We start from the raw sequence: 24,663 nt of genomic DNA, 5'->3' as shown, positions 1-24,663 counted from the left end.
TTTTATCTGTGCCCTTTGTTACTTATTGTGACCTGTAAGCCATCCTTTTAAAACAGTAATGTATCACAAAATCATGAAAAATATTGTTCTTTATAATCTTATTTGCAACATTTTAAATGTTAGGCCTATTAGGTAACAGTTTGCATCTAATGCCTGGAAATGTGTCTCTGTTTAGAATACAGCAACTTTTGTTTAAAAACAGTATATAAAGTTTTAATTTTCTTTTCTCTGAATATACCGTTAACGCCCTATTGATGTAATATACTTTGACCTCTAAATAAAAAACATTTTTGTTGGTTTTCCTGCTACATAACTAAAAGGGACATTGAACAAACTTTGATTCTATCATGTGTAAAAAAGCATTTAAACATACAAAATAAATTATTTTTGCAGGATACATTCTTAAAGGGACACTAAACTCAAAATGTTTCTTTAATGATTCAGGTAGAGATTACAATTTTAAATAAAATTTAAATTTACTTCTATTATCTAATTTGCTTTATTCTCTAGATATCATTTGTTGAAGAAATAGCAATGCATATGGGGGAGCCAATCACACAAGGCATCAATATGCAGCTACTAATCAGCAGCTACTGAGCATATCTAGATATGCTTTTCGGCAAAGGGTATCAAGAGAATGAAGCAAATTAGATAATTAAAGTAAGTTAGAAAGTTGTTTGAAATTGCATGGTCTTTCTAAATCATGGAAGAAAAAATGTGGGTTTCATGTCCCTTTAACCCCTTGAGTGCTAATGATGGCTCTGAGCCATCGCAGAATTTACCACTCTGGTGCTAACGATGGCTCAGAGCCGTCGCTAACACTCTCCCAGCTTGAGGGAGATCTGGGGGCTCCCACCCCGGCGATCGTGCCTGCATAGTCACAGGCATCGCCAGGGCTTCACATTTTGCCTGGTGACGTCACCGCGCAACTTTATTAAAAATGTACAATGAAAAGTATAGGGAAAGGGGGCATGCTGCTTAGACGCCTGTATCTCAGGCATCTAAGCAGCTACAGACCCACCATTGGAAAGGCAATCGCCTAACCTTTCCAACAGTGTAAGTCTTGGGGATCTGAAAAAAAAAAACTCAACTCAAAGGGTTAAAGGACCATTAGTAGAATTGAATATTTAACAAATGTGTATTAAAAAGGCAATGCAAAAGCACTTATTCTGAATTTAAAATTAGTAGATTTTTTTCTGACAAATGTCAAAGTTAATTAAATTTTACTTCCTGTAGCATCACATGACAGCCATCAGCCAATCACAAAATGATTATACATATATTCTATGAGTTTTTCCACATGCTGCTCAATAGGATCTGGTGCCTCATAAAGGGTGCATATAAAAAACTATGCACATTTAGCAAGACCAGCCCATTTATGTAGGTTGTGGTTTAAAAGAGCAAAGCCTAAAACCTAAAGGAAAAAAAATCCCATATACTTTATACTCTGCGGTTGATATAAATTTAAAGGGAAACACATTTTGGGGAACCAATTTTACAGTATGTCATTTAATCGAAAGTCATAGGTAGTGGATGTTTTTTGAATACATGATCCTTAGGTAGAATATATAGTTCACCAGATTATAGGGACAATTCCCAACGAAAATAGTTTATTCAGCAGTCATACATTAAAAAAGTATTTTCATACATTTGGAAATCTCTTTTAGATGGAACAGTGACAATTTGTGAGAACAATGTATCTTTAATCCAACTTGAGACATATACAGAAAGGTGCAAATATGTAATAAACACTTTAGTCTCAGCTACAACCTGACATCAGACAACCAGGTTAGCCCCACATAAGTTAAAGGCATAAGCCAATGTAATTAAACATTAATCATATTTGACTAGGTTTTCTTTTGCTACAAATTTGCAAACGTGTTTTTCCTATTGTTTCTATTTATATTGTTCCGTATCCTATCCCAAATTCTATAATTACATTGTAAAACAGCAAACAGTATAATAACTGCCTGTTATATCGATTTGTATTTACGCAGTTTAAAGTCTCTAACCAATATGTAAATCCCAGTATTTAATCATATGTGCATGGGGTTGAGAGAGAGACTGTAATTATGGTCACCACAGAACACAACCCGTCCAAAACATAAGGGCAGTTGACATATAAGTGTCCTCTTTGTCCATAAAGACCTAGCCGATCTAAAAAAAAAAGCTAATTTGGAGAAAATAAACTCCCATCCAGCCCGTGTCTGTAGCAAAATTAAATTAAAATTCTCCTACATTGGTGACTATGGCAGCATTATAGATGACATCAGAGATGTAGCCTAGTGAAGTTGGTGATCCATTCTCATTCATAGTATGAGGAAACAACTCCAAACTTTGTATCTGAGTATTAATGAGTTGCTCTAGGTCAATAAACTGTGTGTCATAGAGCTTGGCCTCATACCCATAGCCAGGGCTGGTTTTATTTGAGGTAAAATGTTCCAAGCAGATATCACTTTGACCAGAGTTGTAGCACATGGACTCTTCCCCACCAAGGTATTGCTGATAGAGGGAATATGATGGTTGAAGAAATTGCTGGCCTTGCGACTGTTGTAAGGTTGCTCCATGATGACCATCTTGTACATATTGCACTGTATGGTTTAGAGAGTATTGCATGGCGACCAGAGGGTCTCTTTGGAAGCAGCCATGTATTGATGATCCTTTGTGTAGTGCCAATTGCGAGTTTCGATATGAAGATGCTCTTCTGTAAATGGACCTGTCCAACTTGCCACTCTTGCTTTTTCGAGCTCTGCGATTCTGAAACCAAACCTGTAAAAAAAAAGTAGTGATTGAGTGTCTGCAGATAGTAAGTATATATAATATATATATATATATATACATACACACACTGGGGCTAGATGAGAGAAGCTGCCCATGTTTGATAAACCATTTCAATTCTTATTGTCATAAAAAATTAATTTGCTAGGTTCCTCTACCGACAAAAAGCTCACACTATATAACAATACATATTACCCTCACACCCTTTTATAGATATATATTATTGTAATAATATAATTGTTATAAATGGTTCATCTCCACTTGCATAACAATGCAATAAATAGATAACAAAACAAAATAATATATTTTAGTTGAACCTCGACAAATTTGGATTTTCTATAGGAAAACAAGACAGTGCACACTACACATTACTCACTACCATATATAATTCTTCCTGAAACAATCGGTCTTTGGTTCTAATATTATATATCGCTGAGCCAGTGAATATCACAACAAGGAATTTGAAATACTAGGAGGAGTAACAGTTCTCACAAAGTGTTACAAAGATTTAATACCCATTATATATATATATATATATATATATATATATATATATATATATATATATATATATATATATATATATATATATATATATATATATATATATATATAGGTAACTACTGGTTTGGTCAGTCTAGATGTCTCTAACATTAGACGTATCCCATTCCCCACCTGTACTTTGGACTCAGGTAGCCTGATGACATTGGCCAGGTACTCTCTAGTAGTGATATCCGGGTACGGCACCACAGCAAATACACTCTCCAGCTCCACCTGCTGCCATTTGCTGTACAGAGTCCTCTTGCGCTTTCTCTGCCCATTGGTACCCTCAATTACTTGGGGTGCTGAGTCCTGAGGTTTGTTCAGTGGCCCTAACCCATAAGGTAGAAACAAACAGATTATTATTAGTTCTATGTTCACTTATACAACTGACTTTTTGTTTCTGATAGCGACAAACTTCAGTAGCGTCCATAGTAAAATAAGTGCTCAGTGCTTCTACACAAATATATCTAACGGGCTGCTGCTGCTTACAAGAAATGCAGCTAAATCTGACCTTATAGAATAATCGTTATTTTATATGTTTTATGTTGCTTAACACCATGTACCAAATAGTGAATAAATCTAGCAGTTTATATATTAGATCACTTATAAAGTATGGTCCATAAAGTAGTAACAGGATCTGGTAATTATCTTCAATCTTTCGTGACTAACACAAATTTACTTAATTATTATTCCAATTTTAATGTTCCATTGGATAATAGCAGCTACTATTATCTGTCTATCATCTATCTATATATCATCTATTTCTATCTATATCTCTGTCTATCATCTATCTATATATCTATATCTCTATCTATCTCTATATCTATCTCTCTGTCTATTATCTGTCTCACAAAGGTCCATACGTTGAGACAAGCACATTCATGCCAAGGACACAGATTTCTCACATGCCTTTACCTGTAGTTGGCAGATTGTTCAGGCTGCTCCAGGCTGGTACCACGGGTGCCTTTTCCAGGTGGGAAGTGCACTGCTGTTTGCACAAGTTCTCCATGTGAGAGCACTGATTGCTCTGTGAGTATAGACCAGACGCTGTGCAGCTCACTCTTACCGACCTGCTAACAGGGCATAAGCCTCTTATGCATGTAATGAGATCCCTCCTATCCCAGCCCCAGGGGGTCCTGACCCCACCTCACAGCAGTACTTTTGAAGTGCTCAGTGTCCAGCGTTTGCTTTGATCGGCATAGGCTGCTAATACAAAAGAGACTGACACCTATAGGATTTTTTAGCCTTCTGCTGCATCTCTCATGTCTGTGCAATCCACGTTTAGAGAGCCAGTATCTCACTTTAGACTGTAGACTTCCTCAGACAGGAAGGGCAACCACCTCCCAGGTAAAGCCTCAAACACCAGAGGGTAGCATTCAAAGGAAGAGAAAAACTGCCTGAAAAAAACAGGAAGGATATTGTATCCAATGGTTGCACTGCCTAAAAGCACAATGATCTATTTTTAATTAATAGAACTAGATAGATAGATAAATAGATTATAGATAATTATATATATATATATATATATATATATATATATATATATATATATATATATATATATATATATATATATATATATATATATATATATATATATATATATATATATATAGATAGATAGATATATATAGATATGGTATATATAGAGAGATAGATAGATAGATGATGATAGATATAATTGATAGACAGATGGCTATATGATAAATAAATGGATAGATAGATGATAGATAATCATAGATATACTGATAGAAAGGTGATAGATATAGATAATTGATAGACAAGTGGATATATGATAGATAGATATATAGATAGATGACAGATAGAATATAGATAGATAAATAGATGATAGATAATCATAGATAGATATATAGATAGATAGGTGATAGATATAGATAATTGATAGACAGATGGATATATGATAGATATATAGATAGATGACAGATCGTTTATTTATAGACAGATTGATAGATAGATAGATAGATGGATGGATAGATAGATTGATAGATGATTGACATAGATAGATAGATAAATAGATAGATAGACAAATGATTGACATAGATAGAGATAATTGATAGACAGATATATATATATATATGATAGATAGATGATAGATGACAGATTATTTATAGACAGACATATAGAGATGATTGACAGATAGATAAATAGTCAGATAGATAGACATATAGATGATTGAAAGATAGATATATAGATATAGATAGATTATATGTCATAAGTAATGAATAAGAAACGAGTAGGTGACCTATATGAAATTTCCGTTGCATATCTTCCATTGCATCTATCTTATGAGTATCTGATTTAAATAATTATTTTAGAACAATAAAGGGGGTGAATAATGATAGTCTTTATGACAATGAGATGAAAGTATTCAGAATATTTTAAATCACATTTGTGTAATGGGTGAGGTAACATAGAAGAACAGTGTAATGCTAAGAATGGCATTTTTAATATAAAAAAAAGAATTGGCATCAGGTAAGTAATTCAATTTAATATTAAATATGAATACTGAACTTTATTTTTTGCTATCTATCTATCTATATCTATCATCTATCTATATCTATCTATCACCCCTTCAATACAAGTATATGTATGAGTTATGCATCTACTGTCTTTATGAATATATAAGAAGCTTGTTAGTTAGTGTAGATTCTCTCTCTCTCTTCTTTTTTTTAATTTTCTTTTTATTAAAGCTTTTTTCTTTTCTCTTGATAACATAACAACAGGAAAAAAGAAACCATACAATTTACAAAGACAGAAAAAACAAAACAAAAAAAAAACAGTTGTACATCAATCAAGAGTACGGTTCAAAATTAAAATTCAAGAGTATTTACATTAATTCTCCTTCTTTCGATTCCAACCTAACTTAGAACCGATATACATTTCTTTGGTGCACTTAAACAAAAACTTCCTTTGTTTCATATAAGAAAACTCTCAGGGTTTGTATGTGGAGGGCTGGCGCCGGGGGTGGCGTGGGAAAAAAAAAAAAAAAAAAAAAAAAAAGCTTTATTATTGGTATTATAATTATAATTATAGATATAGTTATAGCGGGGGAGATCTAATCCATCTAGCTAGTTCGCCCAGCTAGTGGGAAAGTTACCATTAAGGATGTTTAATTGAAAGAAAATAGATTGCTTAAATGGGAAAACCATTTGTTTTTGAACTCCCGTTGACATTATTTGGATAACCCTGGTCCACTTGGCAAAAAAAGATTCTATCTGTTTTTCGTTCCAGATCTGGATATTATATTGGTCTATTATTATTTGTGTTTCTATACGCTTGGAAAACTCAGTCATACTGGGAGCTACCGAAGCTTTCCATTTTTCCAATATTAATATCCGCCGGATCATAATAACAGTATTGATTAAGTGAGTATTCCTATACTTTTCTCCTGGATTTACCAAGACAACAATCTGTTGGAGTTTTAATAATATCGGTGTATCCATAAATTTATTAAGCCAAAAATTGATTTTGGACCAAAACTGTCTTATCTTTGGGCACCACCAGAAGCAGTGGAGTAAATCTGCGCTATCTGAGCTACATCTGGGACATAAATTACTGGTTGTGTACCATCCTGCCAGTTTTTTTGGGGTAATGTAGATCATATTAATCAATTTAAAATGTGATTCTTTGCAGGCATTAGAAGTTTTCGTTTTTTTTGCCAGTAAAAAGCTTGCTTGGATATTTTCCATAGACACCCCAGGGAGCAGGCTATTCCATTTATTGGATATTGCGTTCATAGCTTGGTAACCCACGTGACAAATAAGGGTATCGTAGAAATTAGTAATTGCGAAATTACCTTTTGCGTAAGCTTTAATATTATCTGCTAAATTACCTAATTCCCAATCTGGGTTATATTTAGTTTTAATCGTCTGAAGGAAATGTCTAAGTTGGAGGTATGCGAAAAATTCAGATTGGGTGATTCCAAACTCTCTAGTAATCTGGCAGAAGGGTTTAATATGGCCAGTTGAGATATCGATTAATTGGACAAGATATATTAATCCTTGATTCTTCCATTTTGAAAAGATGGATCGACCCAGTCCTACAATGAATTCTGGATTTCCTGTGATCGTTAAATAGTTGGATACGTATGGTATTACATTAATCTGTAAACATGTTCTGTGCCAGGCGCGAATAATATTGCCAAAAGTTATCATATTACAGATATTAGCTGGTAATTTAGTTGGGCAACAGTGTAAGATCGCATTTAATGTGAATGGCGAAACCAGATCCGATTCTATTTCTAATGAAGTCAAATATTCTTTTTGGGTGATCCAATCTACTGCGTACTTAAACAAAGATACCCAGTTGTAGTATTGAATATTTGGAAATGCCATTCCAGCCATACTTTTGCGCATGGCCAGTTTCTGCATGGATAGTCGTGGTCGTTTGCCTTGCCATATAAAGACAGAGCAAACCCGGTTAAACGCATTTAGATCTTTCCGAGATAATAAGAGGGGGAGATTTTGTAACAGGTATAGTAGTTTAGGGAATAAAACAGTTTTAATTAGAGCCACTCGTGCAGAGAGAGATAAGGGTAATTTCATACACTGTTCTAGTTTTTTTTTCCCATATTCAAAGAAATCAGGGAAATTTAGTGCATACCAGCATGCAGGGTCTGCACTAAGAACGATACCTAAATATTTTATATTTTTAACTTCTTTGAAGGGATGGCTTCTTATACTATATGGGGTCTTCGCGATCCATAATAACTCTGATTTAGAGGTATTTATCTTATACCCTGAAATGGAGCTGTAAATGTCTATAATGCTTATTAGTTGAGGTATACTCTGTGTTGTATTATTAAGAAAGATAAGCAGGTCATCTGCATACAGAAGGAGAGTCATACTATTCTTCCCCAGACATATCCCTTTAAGTTCCTGTCTTAGCAGGATCGCTAGGGGTTCCAGAGAGAGGTTAAAGAGGAGAGGCGATAGCGGACACCCTTGTCTAGTGCCTCTGTTTAGCTTGAATCTATCCGACACTTCATCATTAATAATTAGAGACGAGAAAGGATTCCTATAGATATTAAGAATGAATTGTTGGAATTGTCCTGTAAGACCAAATTTTGTCAGAGAAGTAAATAAGTGGTCCCAGGTGATCGAGTCGAATGCCTTCTCGGCATCGACTGTAAGGATTGCTGCATCGTTTCTTGAATGGGTTTTTTTTGAGTGGGTTTTATTTCGGTACCAGTCCAGCAAGATTGTAACTTTCCGCATGCTCTTCATTGAGCTACGGCCTGTCATAAATCCCACTTGGTCAGTATGAATTAGAGAATCAAGATATTTTTGTAATCTCTTCGCTAAGATAGATGTTATTAATTTATAATCTACATTAAGTAGAGAGATGGGGCGATAAGAAGAGGGATTTTCAGCATCTTTATCTTTTTTCAGGATCAGAGCTATATTTGAAGCTGCAAAGTTACTGGAGCAATCTTTTCCATTCTGGTAATACTCATTAAACAACTTAAACAAAATTGGACTTACTTGCTCTTGGAGCATTTTATAAAATTCAGAGGGAAGAAAATCGGGCCCTGGCGCTTTGCTTAGCTTAGAGTTTTTAATACTTGCATTAATTTCATCCATAGAAATGGGTTGATTAATATTATTTATTTGCTCCAGAGTTAGTTTTGGGGTTTTGATGTTCTGCCAGAATATTTCTTTATTTTCGAAGTGGACCTCCCTTTCTGCATATAGGTTTTGATAAAACTGGTGGAAAACTTTTTTAATGTCAGAGTTGTTAGTGAATCTTTGCTTGTTAAGTTGGACTGCCATTATCCTATTATTTGAATTTTTCTTAGTAAGACGTGCAAGATATTTCGCTGAGTGTCCTGAAAAACCCCCATATAATGCTTTCTGCCTCAGTTCTATATTTACTGTTTGTTGCTTTAAGAATAAATCTCTCTCTGCTTTGGCCTTAATGTACTTATCCCAATTTTGATCACTAACTGTTGAAATATATGTCCTAAAGCTATTCTTAAGAGCATTAGCTAATTGATACTCCCTCTGCTTATTCTTACGCTTCCATTTACACATGTACGCCTTTATTTCCCCTCTAAAAAAACATTTGGCAGTCTCCCAAAAGATCTCTGTTTTATTTATATGTGCTTTATTAAAACTGTAAAACTCCGTCCATTTGGACTGTAACCAGTTCTTAAATTTAATATTATGGACCCAATATTTAGGAAAAAAAAATTTGGAAAACTTATTTGGTTCCTTCTTAAGATTAGATTTAATAATCAATGTTAAGATGGCATGGTCCGAAATGACTATGTCTGCAATGTCTGCTACTATATTTAGTCCACATATTTTGTCTGAAACCAAGAACAGATCGATTCTCGAAAATGTTTTGTGACTTTTCGACTCACAGGTAAACATTCTCAAATCCGGGTTTTGTAGACGCCAGATATCTTTGAGATCCAGAGAGTTACAAAAATTTCGCAGCAATCTATTTTCACAAGTTTTATTACCTTGCTGTCCTTTATCAAATCTATCAAGCTTAGAATCTGGAACCATATTGAAATCCCCCGCCACAATTATATTTTCATTGGAAAATTTAAAAAGTTTTCCACGAAGGTTATCCCAGAATTCCCAATCAGTAGAATTGGGACCATATACATTACATAAAATAAGAGCTGAATTATTAGTTTCTATTTTGATTATTTGAAATCTGCCGTCACTATCTTTCTCATCATGGACAACCTTATAACTCAGATTTTTATTGATTAAAATTGCAACCCCTCTCTTTCTCTGGGCGCATGGAGTAGCAATAACTTCGCCTACCCATTGAATTTTTAATTTAACTAGTTCTGGGGCTTTAAGATGGGTCTCTTGTAAGCAAAGAATATCGGGTTTTAATTTCCCAGCCTGTCTAATAATGGATTTTCTTTTACTGGGGGAGGTTATCCCTCCCACATTCCATGACAGGATTTTTATATCAGAGCCTGGCATATGTTATACAAAGGAGCCACATAGCATCCCTCCAAGACCATAAACAGGGCAAGAAAAAGAAAAAAAAAAAAAAAAAAAAAAAGCTAATCTGCCCCCCCCCCCCCGCGCCAGACAACTCCCAGAAAAAAGATAGGAACAAAAAGAATAAAAAAATTAAAAGAGGACCAAACACAGTCAAAGCAAAACATTTTAAATACAATATCTCTTAAGCATAATTATACTAAGACCATACATTAGGTAATCTTATTTTCTGTTAAAAAACATTGAGCTTCCTTAGGGTCTTTTAGTGTCTTGACTTCACCATTTAACATCACTGCAATTTTTGCTGGGTACAGCAGCCTGGCATTATAATTAGCCTGTATGAGTTTTGAACAAAATGGGGACATTTCCCTGCGTTTACCTAAAGTTTCTATAGAAAAATCTGAAAATAAAAGAATCTTGTGTTGGTCTATTGTCAGTGGGTATTTCTTTCTATAACATCTGAAAAGATTAACCTTATCTTGAAAATACGCTACTTTAACTATCACAGCTCTTGGTCTCGAGTTTCCATCTTTACTCAAGCGTGTAGGCCCTACTCTGTGCGCACGCTCAATTCTAATTGGGCTGTTGTTTGGGCAATTTAGTATCTCAGGAAGCATAGTAGAGGCAAAAGCAATTAGATCTTGATACTTATCAGATTCTGGTAACCCAATTATCCTAAAATTATTACGGCGAGCGCGATCCTCTATCTCCTCGACTCTAGTCTGTAACTCGTCTAACTTGTTTTGGTGTGATATAGTAAGATGGTCTTGATTATTAACCCTGTCTTCCAAATCTGAGATCCTGTTTTCTGCTTCTTCAAGCCTAGTGTGAAACTGCCTTACCTCATTGGTTAATGTGGTTATCTCTATCTTTAATGAATCAAACTGTGGATTAATAATTCCAGCTATTTGGCTGAGTAGATTGGGTGAGTCAGGGTTTAAAACTGTGTTATGTGAAGCATCCTGTGAGATGCTAGTGTCATTTTGTCTAGTGTTTTTTTTTTCTTTGTGTTTAGGTGGCATTATCGGGGAATTTGCCTTAGAGTGTGATACAAATCTTTCCATGTGATATAGTGGTGTGGGGGAAGACTTAGAAGGAAAAAAAAGAAAGAAGAGAAAAACAAACAGAAAAGGAAAAAGAAGTGAAAAAAGTAAAAAGAAAAAACAAACGTGCTCAAGTGATTCAGCCCTTGTTCCTTTCCAATTTGCTGCTATCTAAATTCTGCTTAAGTTCTATTACCACAGTGTAGCAACAAGAAAATATAAAGGGAAAAGAAGAGAAGATTTTTTTTTTTTTTTTTTTTTCCAGTTCCTCACGTATTGTTACTGAGAATACTAGCTTGACACTGCAGTATGGGGTAGACAGATACACACTTTGAAGGGAACCGAGGTCAGTAAATTATATGTTAACAAAGTAACAAAGTAATTATCCCATTATTGCAAACATAAGCATATCTTAGGATCCCTTACAATCTTTAGGGGATACTTTCTTTTGCGCTTAACCAACTACCATAATTAGTTACAGTTTTCTATAGCCTTCCTGCACCAGTTAATTGCCAGCACTCTGATATTTATAATCTATGCAATGCTTGTAACTGACAACAGCAAACCATATACTGAAAGGCAACACATTTAATTAAACAGATAGAATTAGTTTCTCCTAATCAGGAGCCTTTTCCTTTTGTTGCAAGGTTTCTAGCAGGTAAAACGTTCCTAGTATTTAAGGTGTTAGTCTTGTTCCTTGGCACGCCAAGCGAGATACATAGTAGTAATACTTCTCCTTTAAGCTTGGATATTCTCAAATGGCAATACAGCTTGGAGGTAACAGCTTAAACCTCTACTTGCAAATTTTTAAGTATGTCCAAGCGCCTGTACTTTTAACACTGCTGAAAACGTGTTTGGCGGGGTAAGGGAAAAAGCTGAGGCCCCAGATACAGGCACCACATGAAAGTCAGGCTATTAAATATAAGCAGGTTCAGAGTCATACAAGCATTTCAGGTGACTTTTTAGGCGATGTTTAGCCAATACAGTAAATACTTGCGGTTAGGACCTCCGCTATCGTATACTCCTGGGCCTGATTGCTGCTCTCCTAAGACGTACACCTTTTGCCACACCGGACACCTCCAGGAAGTAGTCGGAACTTCAAGACAGCAGTTTCAGCATTGACACCTTTCTTTTACTTCCACCACCAGCGAATTATGCACTCCTTGCGCGCGCTGGTGGCTAGCAGGGTGATTCCTGTAAATTCTGCTCCTGGATCCGCCGGCAACCAGGACCGGGACCAAGCAAGAAGGAGGCTCTAGCCGACAGAGCAAATTCGGCCTTACGGTGACTTCCACGGCGCTAGCTCCACGTCCGGGCTCAGGGATTCCACTCCGCTAGGATAGCAGTCTCCGCTAGCAACGGCAAGGCAAGCACCGGTCGGTAGCGTTGTATCACTGCGCCACACACACCTGCGCACAGAGCGGCGCCTTCACACGCCAGCTCCTCCCAACAGGAAGTCGCTCCTCCTCTCTCTCTCTCTTCTGTGCAGATTATATTTTACATTGAGGCTTATATGGCATAAGAAATACCAAGTCAGTGTCAGTAAAATCAGTCATTATATAGACAAACTAGTTATGTACCATGAAATCATTGTAGCCCTGGACGTGACAAATCTTGTTTCTCACTGACAGCTGCATATTGTAACTGTATGAAACGTATGAATTTAAAAAACAAAGACAAAAGAAAAAACAACTCACAAATATAAAAAAGATTCTATATTTACAAACTTCTAAGTCAAGCATTGATTTTAATAAGAATAGGGATCAGCTTTTGCTGACATATAAGGCAAGGTGTCTGTCCCTTTAGATAAAAGAAGCAAAAACACGTTCTGAAAATGTGTGTTCTCAGATCGTATGAACACAAGTCAGAGGGTATTATCTTAGTTTAATTGCCTTATGATATATTTTATTGATGACCCAGTGACATAAGAAATTGCCATCTTAACAACAAGTGTGGTTTATCAGTCATTAACTGGCTACTGTTAAAGCATCCAAGCCTTTGTTTCATGGGAAGTACATTTAAAATAATATGTATCATTCAGAAAGTTTAAAATGTTTTAAATCAATTGGCACTTAAACTTTGTATACATCAGCACTGAAAACAGTATATACTTACTGAATCTTGGTGTTTCATGCTGACAGTCACTATATTGTCTAACATAAAAAGTATTAGCAATACATTACTGAAAAATAACTTCCAATAGTTTGATGTCAATTATAATATTAGGATATACAGTATAACAATCTGCTGACTAATACAGACACAGTGAAAACAGTGCAGACTAATGTGCTAATGATCCGATTTGACAGTGTTTTTATGTTGCCTGAGGCACTAGTGGGATGTGTATCTGGGACAGACAAAACAGCAGGTCTAGGTAGATCCTTTGTTTTGTATAAAGGACAAAGCCTCTCCAACCCTTCTGCTTCCCATGACACCTTCAGTACTCCATGTTTACTGTATTTTATCAACAGGGGAGATGTGTCATAGACTACCAGCACCATGCAAGTGAGAGCTGAAATAACCTTACATGCAATAATGACCTAGTTAGGGAGACATTTCAAAGGATTCATGTTTTTGTATTTTTTTGTCCTAGATGTTTGGAGACTATAGCAGCCCTGTCTAGGTGCACTGGCATTCATTATTTTTTAAATAAATGTGTCCTTAAGTGGTTATGTGCATTATATCATGTTATATATTATTATTAGTGTTATTATATTATAATATTTGTCCTGTCTAGCAGGGAATAGAAACTAATACTTTATCTCAATGATTAAATGTAGTACATTGTCCCCTTTCATATAAAAGAGGGAAATTCAAAATGTATTCTAGTTTTTAAGGCATATTCAATTCCTGACCACCCCTTGTTTTCTCATGCTTGCAGAGTCTTTAATGAGTAACATTGTTATTAAAAGAAAAAGGCAAATACAGATAAGTGCATAAGGATTTATTTGGCACATGCAACACTTCTTTATATGTGTTCATTACTATGGCAGCACTGATTTAATGCATCATTTTTGCCCATTCCTTTTAATAATTTTCTCTTTAACTAAAATCACATTACACCAAGTATGAAAGCGAAATGGGACAATTCAGGCGCTTTATGCCACAAATGTAAAGCACCCGATGAAGATTTGAAACATTGTTCCTGGGATTGCCCTAAGGTCAGGAAATTCTGGCACAAGATCAATTACTGGGTAAAAAAAATTAACCATACGCAGTTTCAACTCTTGGACAAACATATTTTTTTTTCATAGACAGACATAAAGAAGGTACACATAAAAATTTACGTCAGCTAAATGCTGTAATAATGGTGGGTAGACTTTTGATTTTGAAATTCTGGAAATCAATCAAGGCACCCAATCTGTTGGAGTTTAGGCACAAACTCAAAAATCAATTGATTATGGAGCAGATGGATACCTCAGTAAATACAGAGGCACTAATCAAACGCTTCCTGGTCAAATAGTTGAATGTTATTATCAGTTTTCCCAAAGAAATCCAACTGCAGTTAATCGCACCTTTTCGGGGTACAGAGACGGTAGAATTGGCAATTCTAAATAATGAATTCCCAGACCTATAGGCGGACTGGGGCTGTTTTTCGGTGTGGCACGGGTTCGGCAGGGTGGGCCCCCTCTTTTTTTTTCTGTCTTCCCTTTTTTCTTTTTGATATATGCTCAAGTGTGATCATATAATAATTGTAAAAACTCTCCAATTCATGTACAAATATTATAAGTCGGCTGCCCCGAGGCTGGTTATAATGTGAAATATAGCAAGAATACTATTTCTTTTTTTTGTTGCTACTTGATATTGGACGCTTCGTCCTCACGTATAGAATGTTTTTCTTCTTTTCATGTTGTTTTGTCCTTTCTTTATGAAATGTACTATGAATTGGATTATAAATAAATAAAAAAAACAAATACTAAAATGACATACTTTATATTTGATAAATATATATTTATATGTATTAATTTTAAATTATATACAACAGGTATATGTCTATGACTATATAAACAGTTGGTCGCTATTCCGACATTATTTATAATGCAGAAGAAATGTTATACTATGCGCATGTGTATGCTAAACTGTGAGCGCACTTGGAACAGGGCTGCTAGAGAAAAAAAATAGCACAGTCTCTGTGGAGGAGCAACCAGATGAAGTGTGCGTATCACCTTCTTAACAGCATTAGAGCGCGTTTCATCAAGCCAGAGTAAGTTAATTAAGAGTTAAAGAACACAATCTTTTGAAATATATGCAGTTATAGCAAATGCCACTGGCAAGATATGTAGGTAGTGTGCAGCCCACATGAGTTGCACTTGTACGGAAAATGGCCCGCGACTCAAATGAGTTTGACACCCCTGTTTTAAGGCATACTAGACTTTAAAGTGGCCCATATCTATTTTAAAGAATTTATTTTACAGACTCAATGTCTTCTTTCACATATAAGAGTTAGAACGAGAGATCAAATTGTTCACTTCAACACATAATTGTTCACATGCTTTGTTTAAACCAGGATAACGTTTAGGTACAAATATCCTGGTTTAAACAATATCCTGGTTTAAACAAAGCATGTGAACAATCTAACAAACATTTGTGTGCGACCGATAAGGGGTTTATTGCGGGTGTTTGCGCTCGTCTGGTTTACCTCTGAGTATTAGGAGTTAAAATAAATGTGATAGCTCGAGAGCAATCATGATTTATGCTAGAAGGATTATGGCGTCCTCAGATCTCTGGTTTACTGTTTGGCAAAACTAAAAAGTATCAGAAAACACATAAAAAATACATTACAAAGTACAGTTACACTCATAATAACATAATTTAATAAACATTATTCGCAAAAATATTGCACAAAAAGTTATACTGGCTCAACAATATGAGATCTCAGGTGTCGCAAAAAAAGACAGACAAAGGGCTTTAACATAGACATACATACATATACATCTAAAATCTATCTATCTATCTATCTATCTATCTATCTATATATATATATATATATATATATATATATATATATATATATATATATATATATATAGGATACAAAGGAAAAAGCGAGGACTCAGGAACTTAAAGCCAGGTGACTTTATTGGATATACAAGGTGAATAGCACTAACACAGGTGTGCAAGGGGTGCTAGATCTGACGCGTTTCACGCATGCTCACATGCGCTTCATCAGAGATGTATATATATATATGTTTATAAAAAAACACAAAGAAAACAGCGCTTTAAAATCATATATACAAAATATTTATTTCCAAATGAAAATGACTAACAATCAATGAAAGAGTCTATAAAAGATACAAGGAATATAAATAGATCTGTCTGTCAGTGAGATCTTATCACTTGACACCATGTATTATTATTGCACGCTTGAGGGACATTTTAACAATTCAAAAATGATTTAAAAATGTCAAGGTATCGATGCAAGCAATAGGTATATATAAAATATGTTGTTACAATAAGTCAAATGCAGGACACATTAAATGCTGGCGCTATATATATAAAAAGTGCTAGGGAAACACACTAATTACTGAAAGCACGAGTAATGTGCATCAATACAGGGAATGAAACATACAAAATGCTAGCAGTGTATCAAATAGTAAACATTAAGATAGTATGAAAAGAAGAATGCACTAGTTACTAGCAGCATAAGTTATATACATAACTATTTTAATAGTTTAAGATATTATTAAGACATATTCACTTTATGCTGGTAGAGCTCTCCACTGTTTGTTAAACCATATACATTTTTATATATGTGTACATATGTATTTATTTATATGTGTATACATGTATTATACAAATATAAACACATAAATACACACACACACACACACACATATATATATATATATATATATATATATATATATATATATATATATATATATATATATATATATATATATATATATGCATTGGAGCCCTTTTGCAGTTAAGTAGATGAAAACATGTAAAAACATATTTATGCAATAGTCATATTTAATAAAGTGTTATACTGTGTATTTACTGTAAAGATTTCACATTCCAATGTTCTGCACATAGCACAATATGTTATAAGTATTTCTAAATATATATTCCTATATATATCAGTATATCTATCTATACCAATATATAATCATCTATATATAGGTATAAATATATATTATACAAAAAACAAAACATATATATACATATATATATATATATATATATATATATATATATATATATATATATATATATATATATATATATATATGTATTTCTGCTATGTGCAGAACATTGGAATGTAAAATATTCATATTTTCATGTCGGGTTAGCGCACATGAGAATATGCGATCAGGTTTGCTTGAGAGTAAGATGTTAGATTTTCCCCCACTTTTTTCTCTCCATTGACTTCTATTGGAGAATATGTGAACTTGCACACAATATTCTAACAAAACAAAGTGATCCCAGATTTGCTGAAAAAGGCAAAAATGCTATTGGCTCCCTGCAGCTGACCTTGTTTATATTATAGAAGGAGGTAAGTGGCTGGGAGTGTGCTTAGAGCATATTACAACATTTAAATCAAATAAAAAACCCTATTAAGAGAATAGGGAAAAGTATGCTCTTTTTACACATGAAATATATATGTTTCCACTTAAAATTGAACTTTTACGAGTTATAGTTAAAAAAGGCAGCATAAATAGAAATTGTATCTAGCGTGCATGAAAAATAGTTAAAAACACAAGTCTGTAACTGTGACTTGTATAAAGTACTTCAATGTTGCTGATTTTAGGTAGTTTATCACATATGAGGAGGAGGGGAAAAATCAACAATATTAGGTAAATATAAGAGCCTCTATTTAGGAACTGTGTCCTGTATTGCCCTATATTAGCGTAGATAAGCCACTTTTTTACACTAAATATGCTATAAATCCATTCCCCATCCTTCCCACAATATGTCCCAAATGTTACAACAAATGTTACAACAACAAATAAAATGATCAATTAGTAGATAGTCTGAAATTAACAGAGTGCAGTTAAAATAAACACGAAGCCCCTAACGCGGTCGCGTTTCACATATACGCTTCCTCAGAGGGATTTTTCTGGCACAATTTTTATTTATGCTGCCTTTTTTAACTATAACTAGTAAAAGTTTAATTTTAAGTGGAAAAAATATATACTTTATGTGTAAAAAGAGCATACTTTTCCCAATTCTCTTAAAAGGGTTTTTTCTTTGACACAATATTCTAAGTTTAACTTTTTGCGCTTGTTGGGTTGCAAAAACAGTTTACTTTCAACTCATATTATGAACACAACCTGACGAGTGGAAAAAGCTTACTTCTAGCGCAGTTAATGCTCGAGCAGGATCGTTAATTAACACTCCACATATTACCAATTATCCATATTATTTGCTGAAATTCATTACAGTGTTTGCAAATTGCTCCCTTACTTTTGTTTTGCTATTCAAAATAACTGATTTTGTCTGTTAAAACCATCACCTATACTTAAAGTTTTAATACTGTATTAGTGGTTATAGAAAGTTTATGTAAACAAGGAGCAGCATCAGAAAAAAAGCTCCCAGTGATGGTAGGAAAGAAAGCCCAGCCCATTTGAAAGGGAATTCCTGCAGCTTCTTTTGAATAAAATAAACTCTTATTGGCTGCTTGGCTGAGTACACTTTTCCTCTAAAAGACAGTAAACACCTTGATATTTTAATATAAATTGTTTAGTTATTTGTAGTAAAGCAACTTTGTAGTATACTTTCAGCATTTTTTTTGCCCCTTTTCATGTAATTTAGCTTTGAAAGTGTGGCTTTTGAATCCTCAGTACTGAAAAGCACACTGCAGAATTATCAAGGCTAACTCTGTCACATATTATTCACAACTGACTTTAAGCTATAAGAAATGCAAACAATGCAGTTTTTCTATTATCATAATGACCGTTACTAGCCTAGCCTGCTGAAGACTCAATTCCAGATTTGCTCCCCCAATGAGACAAATTGTGGGTGGGGTTTGGCTATTGAAAAACAATGGCAGCAAACAAGATGTTAATTTTCAATTTTCAATAACCTTACATGCAATAATGACTAGTTAGGGAGAGAGTTCAAATAATTCATTTTTGTGTGTGTTTTTTTCTCCTAGATGTTTGGAGATTAATAGCCCTAGATAATAATGGGATAACTCAATATGAACAGGCATATGCTAATTTCTTAACTGTTAAAGGCCACCAGTTTTTCACAGCTAGACAGTGCTAGTTCACATGTGTCAATGTGCTCACTTCTGTGGAGTTATTTATGAGTCAACACTGATTAGCTAAAATGCAAGTCTGTTAAAAAAACAGAGATAAGGGGCAGTCTGCAGAGGCTTAGATTCAAGGAAATCACAGAGGTAAAAAGTATATTAATATAACCGTGTTGGTTATGCAAAACTGAGAAATGGGTTATAAAGGGATTATCTATCTTTTAAACAATACAAATTCTATAGTAGACTGTCCCTTTAAGTAGCTTCTTTCCACTTTATAATAAGTGAGGCATAGTAGCAAACTCTATGTAAAAATATGACACCCTATTAGCACAATTTTTCAGTAAAAAAGAGAATATGGACCATTTTCTGTTGGGGAGTATATGGATATGTAGTGATGTGACTTTCACAGTACTTCATCCATATAAATACTATTTAAGCAGCACTTAGCATTGTAATTTGTATATAATAGTGAATTATTATTATCTTATCCATGGAAAAATATAGATGAGAGCAGTGGCTCATAACTTTGCCTTACAATGCATTATAGTGTAATTAGTATATAAATAATTAAATATATAGGCATTATAGGCATACAATTCCCCCACGTGAACAGTGATATAGAAGCAATTATAATAAAGTTATGTGCATCGATAATTTCAGACATAGGGGTCGCATTATATTGTATTGTACGTGTTTCTCCTTCACACCCAGAATCCTGCATAGTGATATAAACAGCTCTCAATGTAAAATGTTCAATTATAAAATTGTCTCAAGGACCTCGCAGTACTGACAAGACTTATTAGATAATCTCACCAGACCAGAAAGATTTACATTAGGCACGTGCAGTTAGCCATTTGTGATGATCCGAATGGGGAAAACGATGGCTGCTTGAAGCATTTGGCTCTTTTCGGAGCCAGATTCCTTCTTGTGAAAGTGCAACACACTGTGCAAATCCAGAGAGAGAATCCAGCTCCAGAAAGATCCAAATGCCACAAGCAGTTGCCTTCTTACACATGGTTGAGATCCAAATGCATATGCCTACTTAATATATTAGGCCCCAGTCATAGTGTATGGAGTCAGTATAATAACTGTCATGTAGTGAGAGTCCAAACAGACTTGCTAAATCTATTTGAGTGAGCAACAAATAAAGGACGGTAAGATAGCAAATAGTCTCAAACAGCCACGTTAGACAGCTGTAAATATAACAAAGTCAAATCAGCAAGTCATAAAGAGACTTGGCACTGAAAGAAGCATTGATAAAGGAATAATCTGTTCCCAGATTAACTAACATGCCCAAGGTCTAGGGACTGACAGGGTAAGTCACTGATACTCAAACCCTCCCCACACTTGTACTGTGCAGTAGAACCTAGGCAATCACATCAATTCTGATGTCAGTCATAAATCTCCTGGCCCCACTTCACCTATGTAAACAGGGCAGGGGTGAACATTTGACAGTAACTGTTTTCCTAATCCTCCCAAAATGTCCTTGACTCAGAGCCAATGGAATTTACCTTTAGGGCCTGCAAGTATATTTGTTATGAATTATCTGGTCAAGAAAGATGATAGGGGTGCATAGGGACCAGTCATCAAAGTTCAATCACAGTCAACTCCATCTCCTCCTCAGACCACCTGTAATATATTCTGCTGGACTCTACTACCCCATTAGATCAAAAGAGCATGAAGGTAAATTATCTTGAATCTGTGCTTCATTGTGTTTTTCTGGAAGATCATCAGTATTGGACATAGGCAGCATTACTCAAAACCTGTGTCTTCATATCATTATTTGAAGGTAGAGAAGCAATAGTTTATGAACGGCCCTAAGGGTGAGTTCTATAGGTGATACAATTTTTATGTGCTGGTGCCGAAAATAAGTATTCCAAGGATTCAAGAGTTAGACCAACTGTTGTTACAATTCACACAGCTTTAGCACAATCCACCATGTTTGGCATGTAACAGCAGTATTTTAATGCATATTCAAGCTCTCAGTAGGAGACAGTGATTGTGGCTCAGGGGAAACTCTGTGTTGTCATGCCACTGAGACCTGTACCACCTGTAACGGCTTGTTGCAGGCCCCTGCAGCAGACTGTTCTCCAATGACAGGATTCAATATTCAAAATTAAATGTAGTTATCCTGTCCCTCCACTTTATCAGATATGCTGATGTTAATAGGAACTGCAGGTACTTCCTTAAAGGGACAGTTCACCCAAATTTTTTCTCCCCTTTAAATTATTCCCAATGATCCTTTTAACCTGCTAGAGTGTATTCAATTGGTTACAAGTAGCTCATTTATTCCTATTTCAGCATTTGAAATAGCTGATTTAGTCTGTGGTATAGCCACCTTTACTGAAAGTTTTGATACTGGAGTATACGCTATTGACAAGCCTAAGTAAACACAGCCAGCAGAAGAAGTTACACTCTCAGTTAGATGCCGGATAGTTAAAGGGACACTGAACCCAATTTTTTTCTTTTGTGATTCAGATAGAGCATGCAATTTTAAGCAACTTTCTAATTTACTCCTATGATCAATTTTTTTTTTCGTTTTCTTGCTATCTTTATTTGAAAAAAAAAAAGGCATCTAAGCTTTTTTGGGGGTTTAGAACTCTGGATAGCACTTTTTTATTGGTGTATGAATTTATCCACCAATCAGCAAGGACAACCCAGGTTGTTCACCAAAAATAGGCCGGCATCTAAACTTAAATTCTTTGATAATAGGAGTAAATTAGAAAGTTGCTTAAAATTGCATGCTCTTTCTGAATCACAAAAGAAAAAATTTGGGTTCAGTGTCCCTTTAAGTAATAAAATGTTAATTTTCCATTGTTCTCTCTATGTATTGAGCTTTGGTGTTCCAGACAAATAAAAGATAAGGAAACAAGTCTGTGTACACAAAGTGATAACATAATGAGATATTATATTACCTTTAAATTCAACCCATTGTAATAGGCTGTGGTTTCAAAGCACAAAACCAGCTACTTCATATTCACAAATAAACCTGAAAATGCAATTTCCAAAATATTTTATACTCTGCAGCTAGTATAACAAGTCATTTAAAATACATTAATGGAAAACCAATTTTACAGTGTACTGTCCCTTTAAAGTTATAGTAAAGTTAAGTAAAGAGCAGAGCAGTAAGTTAAAGTATGTCATGCTTCTATATAGTAAACTTGAAAACAGAAGCAAAAAAGTCTCTTTTAAAGCATTTATTTTACATCAGATTTTCATTTTTTAGACAAGCAGTCAGTTGTCCCCATCTTCACAGCCTTTTCCCCTTCATATTAACAAGGAAGGCAGTAAAGCTAATAGGAAGCTGTGCCACACCTCCTATTGAAGGTTTTAGATGCAGTGACGTGCAGTCACAGGAGGCAGGGGAGGCAGTGCCTACCCTGTCCAATGAGGGAAAAAAGATTTGTAATTAATATTTTTATTAAAAAAAAAATATGTTTATTATCTCATTAATTTTTTTTTTTTACCACCCTCGCCCCAAGGGTACCCCCCCCACCCCCATGGCGAGCCGCGATACTCATTCATTTTAATTTCTACTAGTAGTGTGTGACGTGTAGTACGTAGAATAGACAGTAGACTTTGCGCATGCGCTGTGCACTCCACTGCAGATAATGTTCACCGACCGCATGATGATCCATCCATTGTTGCGCAATTAGGAGGCAGTGAGCCGGTCCGCTGCCCTCCATTATTGCGCAACAATGGATCTAAAGCTCACTTAGAGCTGCGCCACCCAGTGGTGAGTCGCCCGGGCCCTGTACAAGCTCAAATGGAGGCGGTTCTCAAAACCGCCTCCATGATGAGCTAGGTCACTTCAGCCAATCACAGCATGCCATTGCCTGCAGGGCTGCTGATTGACAGGTGGCTGGGCCATGTGACCATTGACGTTGCGTTGCGCGCGCTGAGACAACAGTGGCGGGAAGACTCAGTGGAGGGAGAGCAGCTCAGAGAGAGTGTCTGTCTGCGTGCCCGACTGCCGTGCTGCACTGCTGCCTAAACTGCCCCACTTGGCTGTCAGTGACTGGGTGGCTGGACTGGAGGAGCCGAGAGCGAGACTGTCACTGAGGAGGAGACTCAGGAGGAGAGGACTGGAGTCAGGGACAGGACGACGACGGAGGAGCGGAGCAGAGCCGGTGCCACGTGGGTGGTGGACCCGGGCGGACCCGATGTAGGAGTCAGCCATCTCTCGGAGTCGGTTGTGGTGGTGAATGTGTCTGACAGTGACAGTGACACAGTGTGATCGACCGACCGTGGTGTAGATGGAATCATCATTCTTCCTGATCCTATCTTCTTATTCTCATCAGCCAGGTAAGGAAGGAAAATACCAGAACATTTACTGTCTGGTTATTGTTAACCAACCTAAATTAAAAATGTTGAACTGTTCATAATGTGGGTCTGGGACTGGGTAGTGTGGGTAGGGTAGGCTGTAGGCAATGGCATTGGCATATACTGGTAGTGGTGGTAGACATTTTTATTATAAATAAATATTTTATATACATATATTAATATAATTTTATTAGATAGAAGACAAATAAATAATTATTAACAAACATACATATAAATTATATTTAATTTGATTAAAGTAATCTAATCTCTTATTTAAGATTATTTATTTTTCTTTTTGAATACTTTAAGTGTTAAGCAATAAGTATTAGTAATACTTAACACTTAAAGTATTCAAAAAGAAAAATAAATAATCTTAAGTAAGAGATTAGATTACTTTAATCAAATTAAATATAATTTATATGTAGTAATTTGTTAACAATTATTTATTTATGTCTTCACTTCAAGTTCAATCTATATTATGTAAATAAAATTATATTATATGTATTACTATTAATAATAGGAATTAGGAAATATTACCAACCAGTGAACTGTGAAGCACATAGTGGTGTATAAATAACGGATTTTTATTAAATAAAAAAAATCAATATTGTGCAATAATATCTAAAAAAAGCAGACAGTTATGTGTATAATTATAGTGTTCATGATACTATCCATTCAGATGGCTGCTGACATATTAGCTATTATTGGAGCCCTTCTTAGTCCTCAGAGTGTGTGCATCCCAGCAGCCCTGAATTTGCACTTTTGCAGAAGTGCAAGAAACTTA

The 24,663-nt window shown here is 35.2% G+C and overlaps 1 protein-coding gene across 1 annotated transcript; it reads right to left on the bottom strand.

Annotated features, from left to right (window-relative positions):
* Positions 1-2,223: 2,223 nt before the first annotated feature.
* Positions 2,224-4,378, bottom strand: SEBOX (SEBOX homeobox). Its single transcript, XM_053705231.1, has 3 exons — positions 4,237-4,378; positions 3,454-3,650; positions 2,224-2,769 (listed from the first exon to the last, which is right to left on the bottom strand). Exons 1-3 carry the CDS (start codon positions 4,328-4,330, stop codon positions 2,224-2,226), a joined length of 837 nt encoding a protein of 278 aa, XP_053561206.1. The 5' UTR covers positions 4,331-4,378.
* Between the last annotated feature and the right edge of the window lie 20,285 nt (positions 4,379-24,663).

The sequence above is a fragment of the Bombina bombina genome, chromosome 3 (genome assembly GCF_027579735.1).
Source record: "Bombina bombina isolate aBomBom1 chromosome 3, aBomBom1.pri, whole genome shotgun sequence".
NCBI classification, from domain to species: Eukaryota; Metazoa; Chordata; class Amphibia; order Anura; family Bombinatoridae; genus Bombina; species Bombina bombina.
The sequence above is the reverse complement of the archived record's forward strand: the minus strand, read 5'-3'. Positions and strand labels throughout refer to the sequence as shown.

What these genes read in the sequence shown, in the direction of transcription:
- SEBOX (XM_053705231.1), bottom strand. Translation starts at nt 4,330, where the DNA reads ATGGAGAACTTGTGCAAACAGCAGTGCACTTCCCACCTGGAAAAGGCA. An exon ending in GAACAATCTGCCAACTACAG is followed by an intron (nt 3,651 to 4,236) that starts GTAAAGGCATGT and finishes CTTATGGGTTAG; the next exon opens with GGCCACTGAACAAACCTCAG. An exon ending in TACCTGAGTCCAAAGTACAG is followed by an intron (nt 2,770 to 3,453) that starts GTGGGGAATGGG and finishes TTTTTTTTACAG; the next exon opens with GTTTGGTTTCAGAATCGCAG.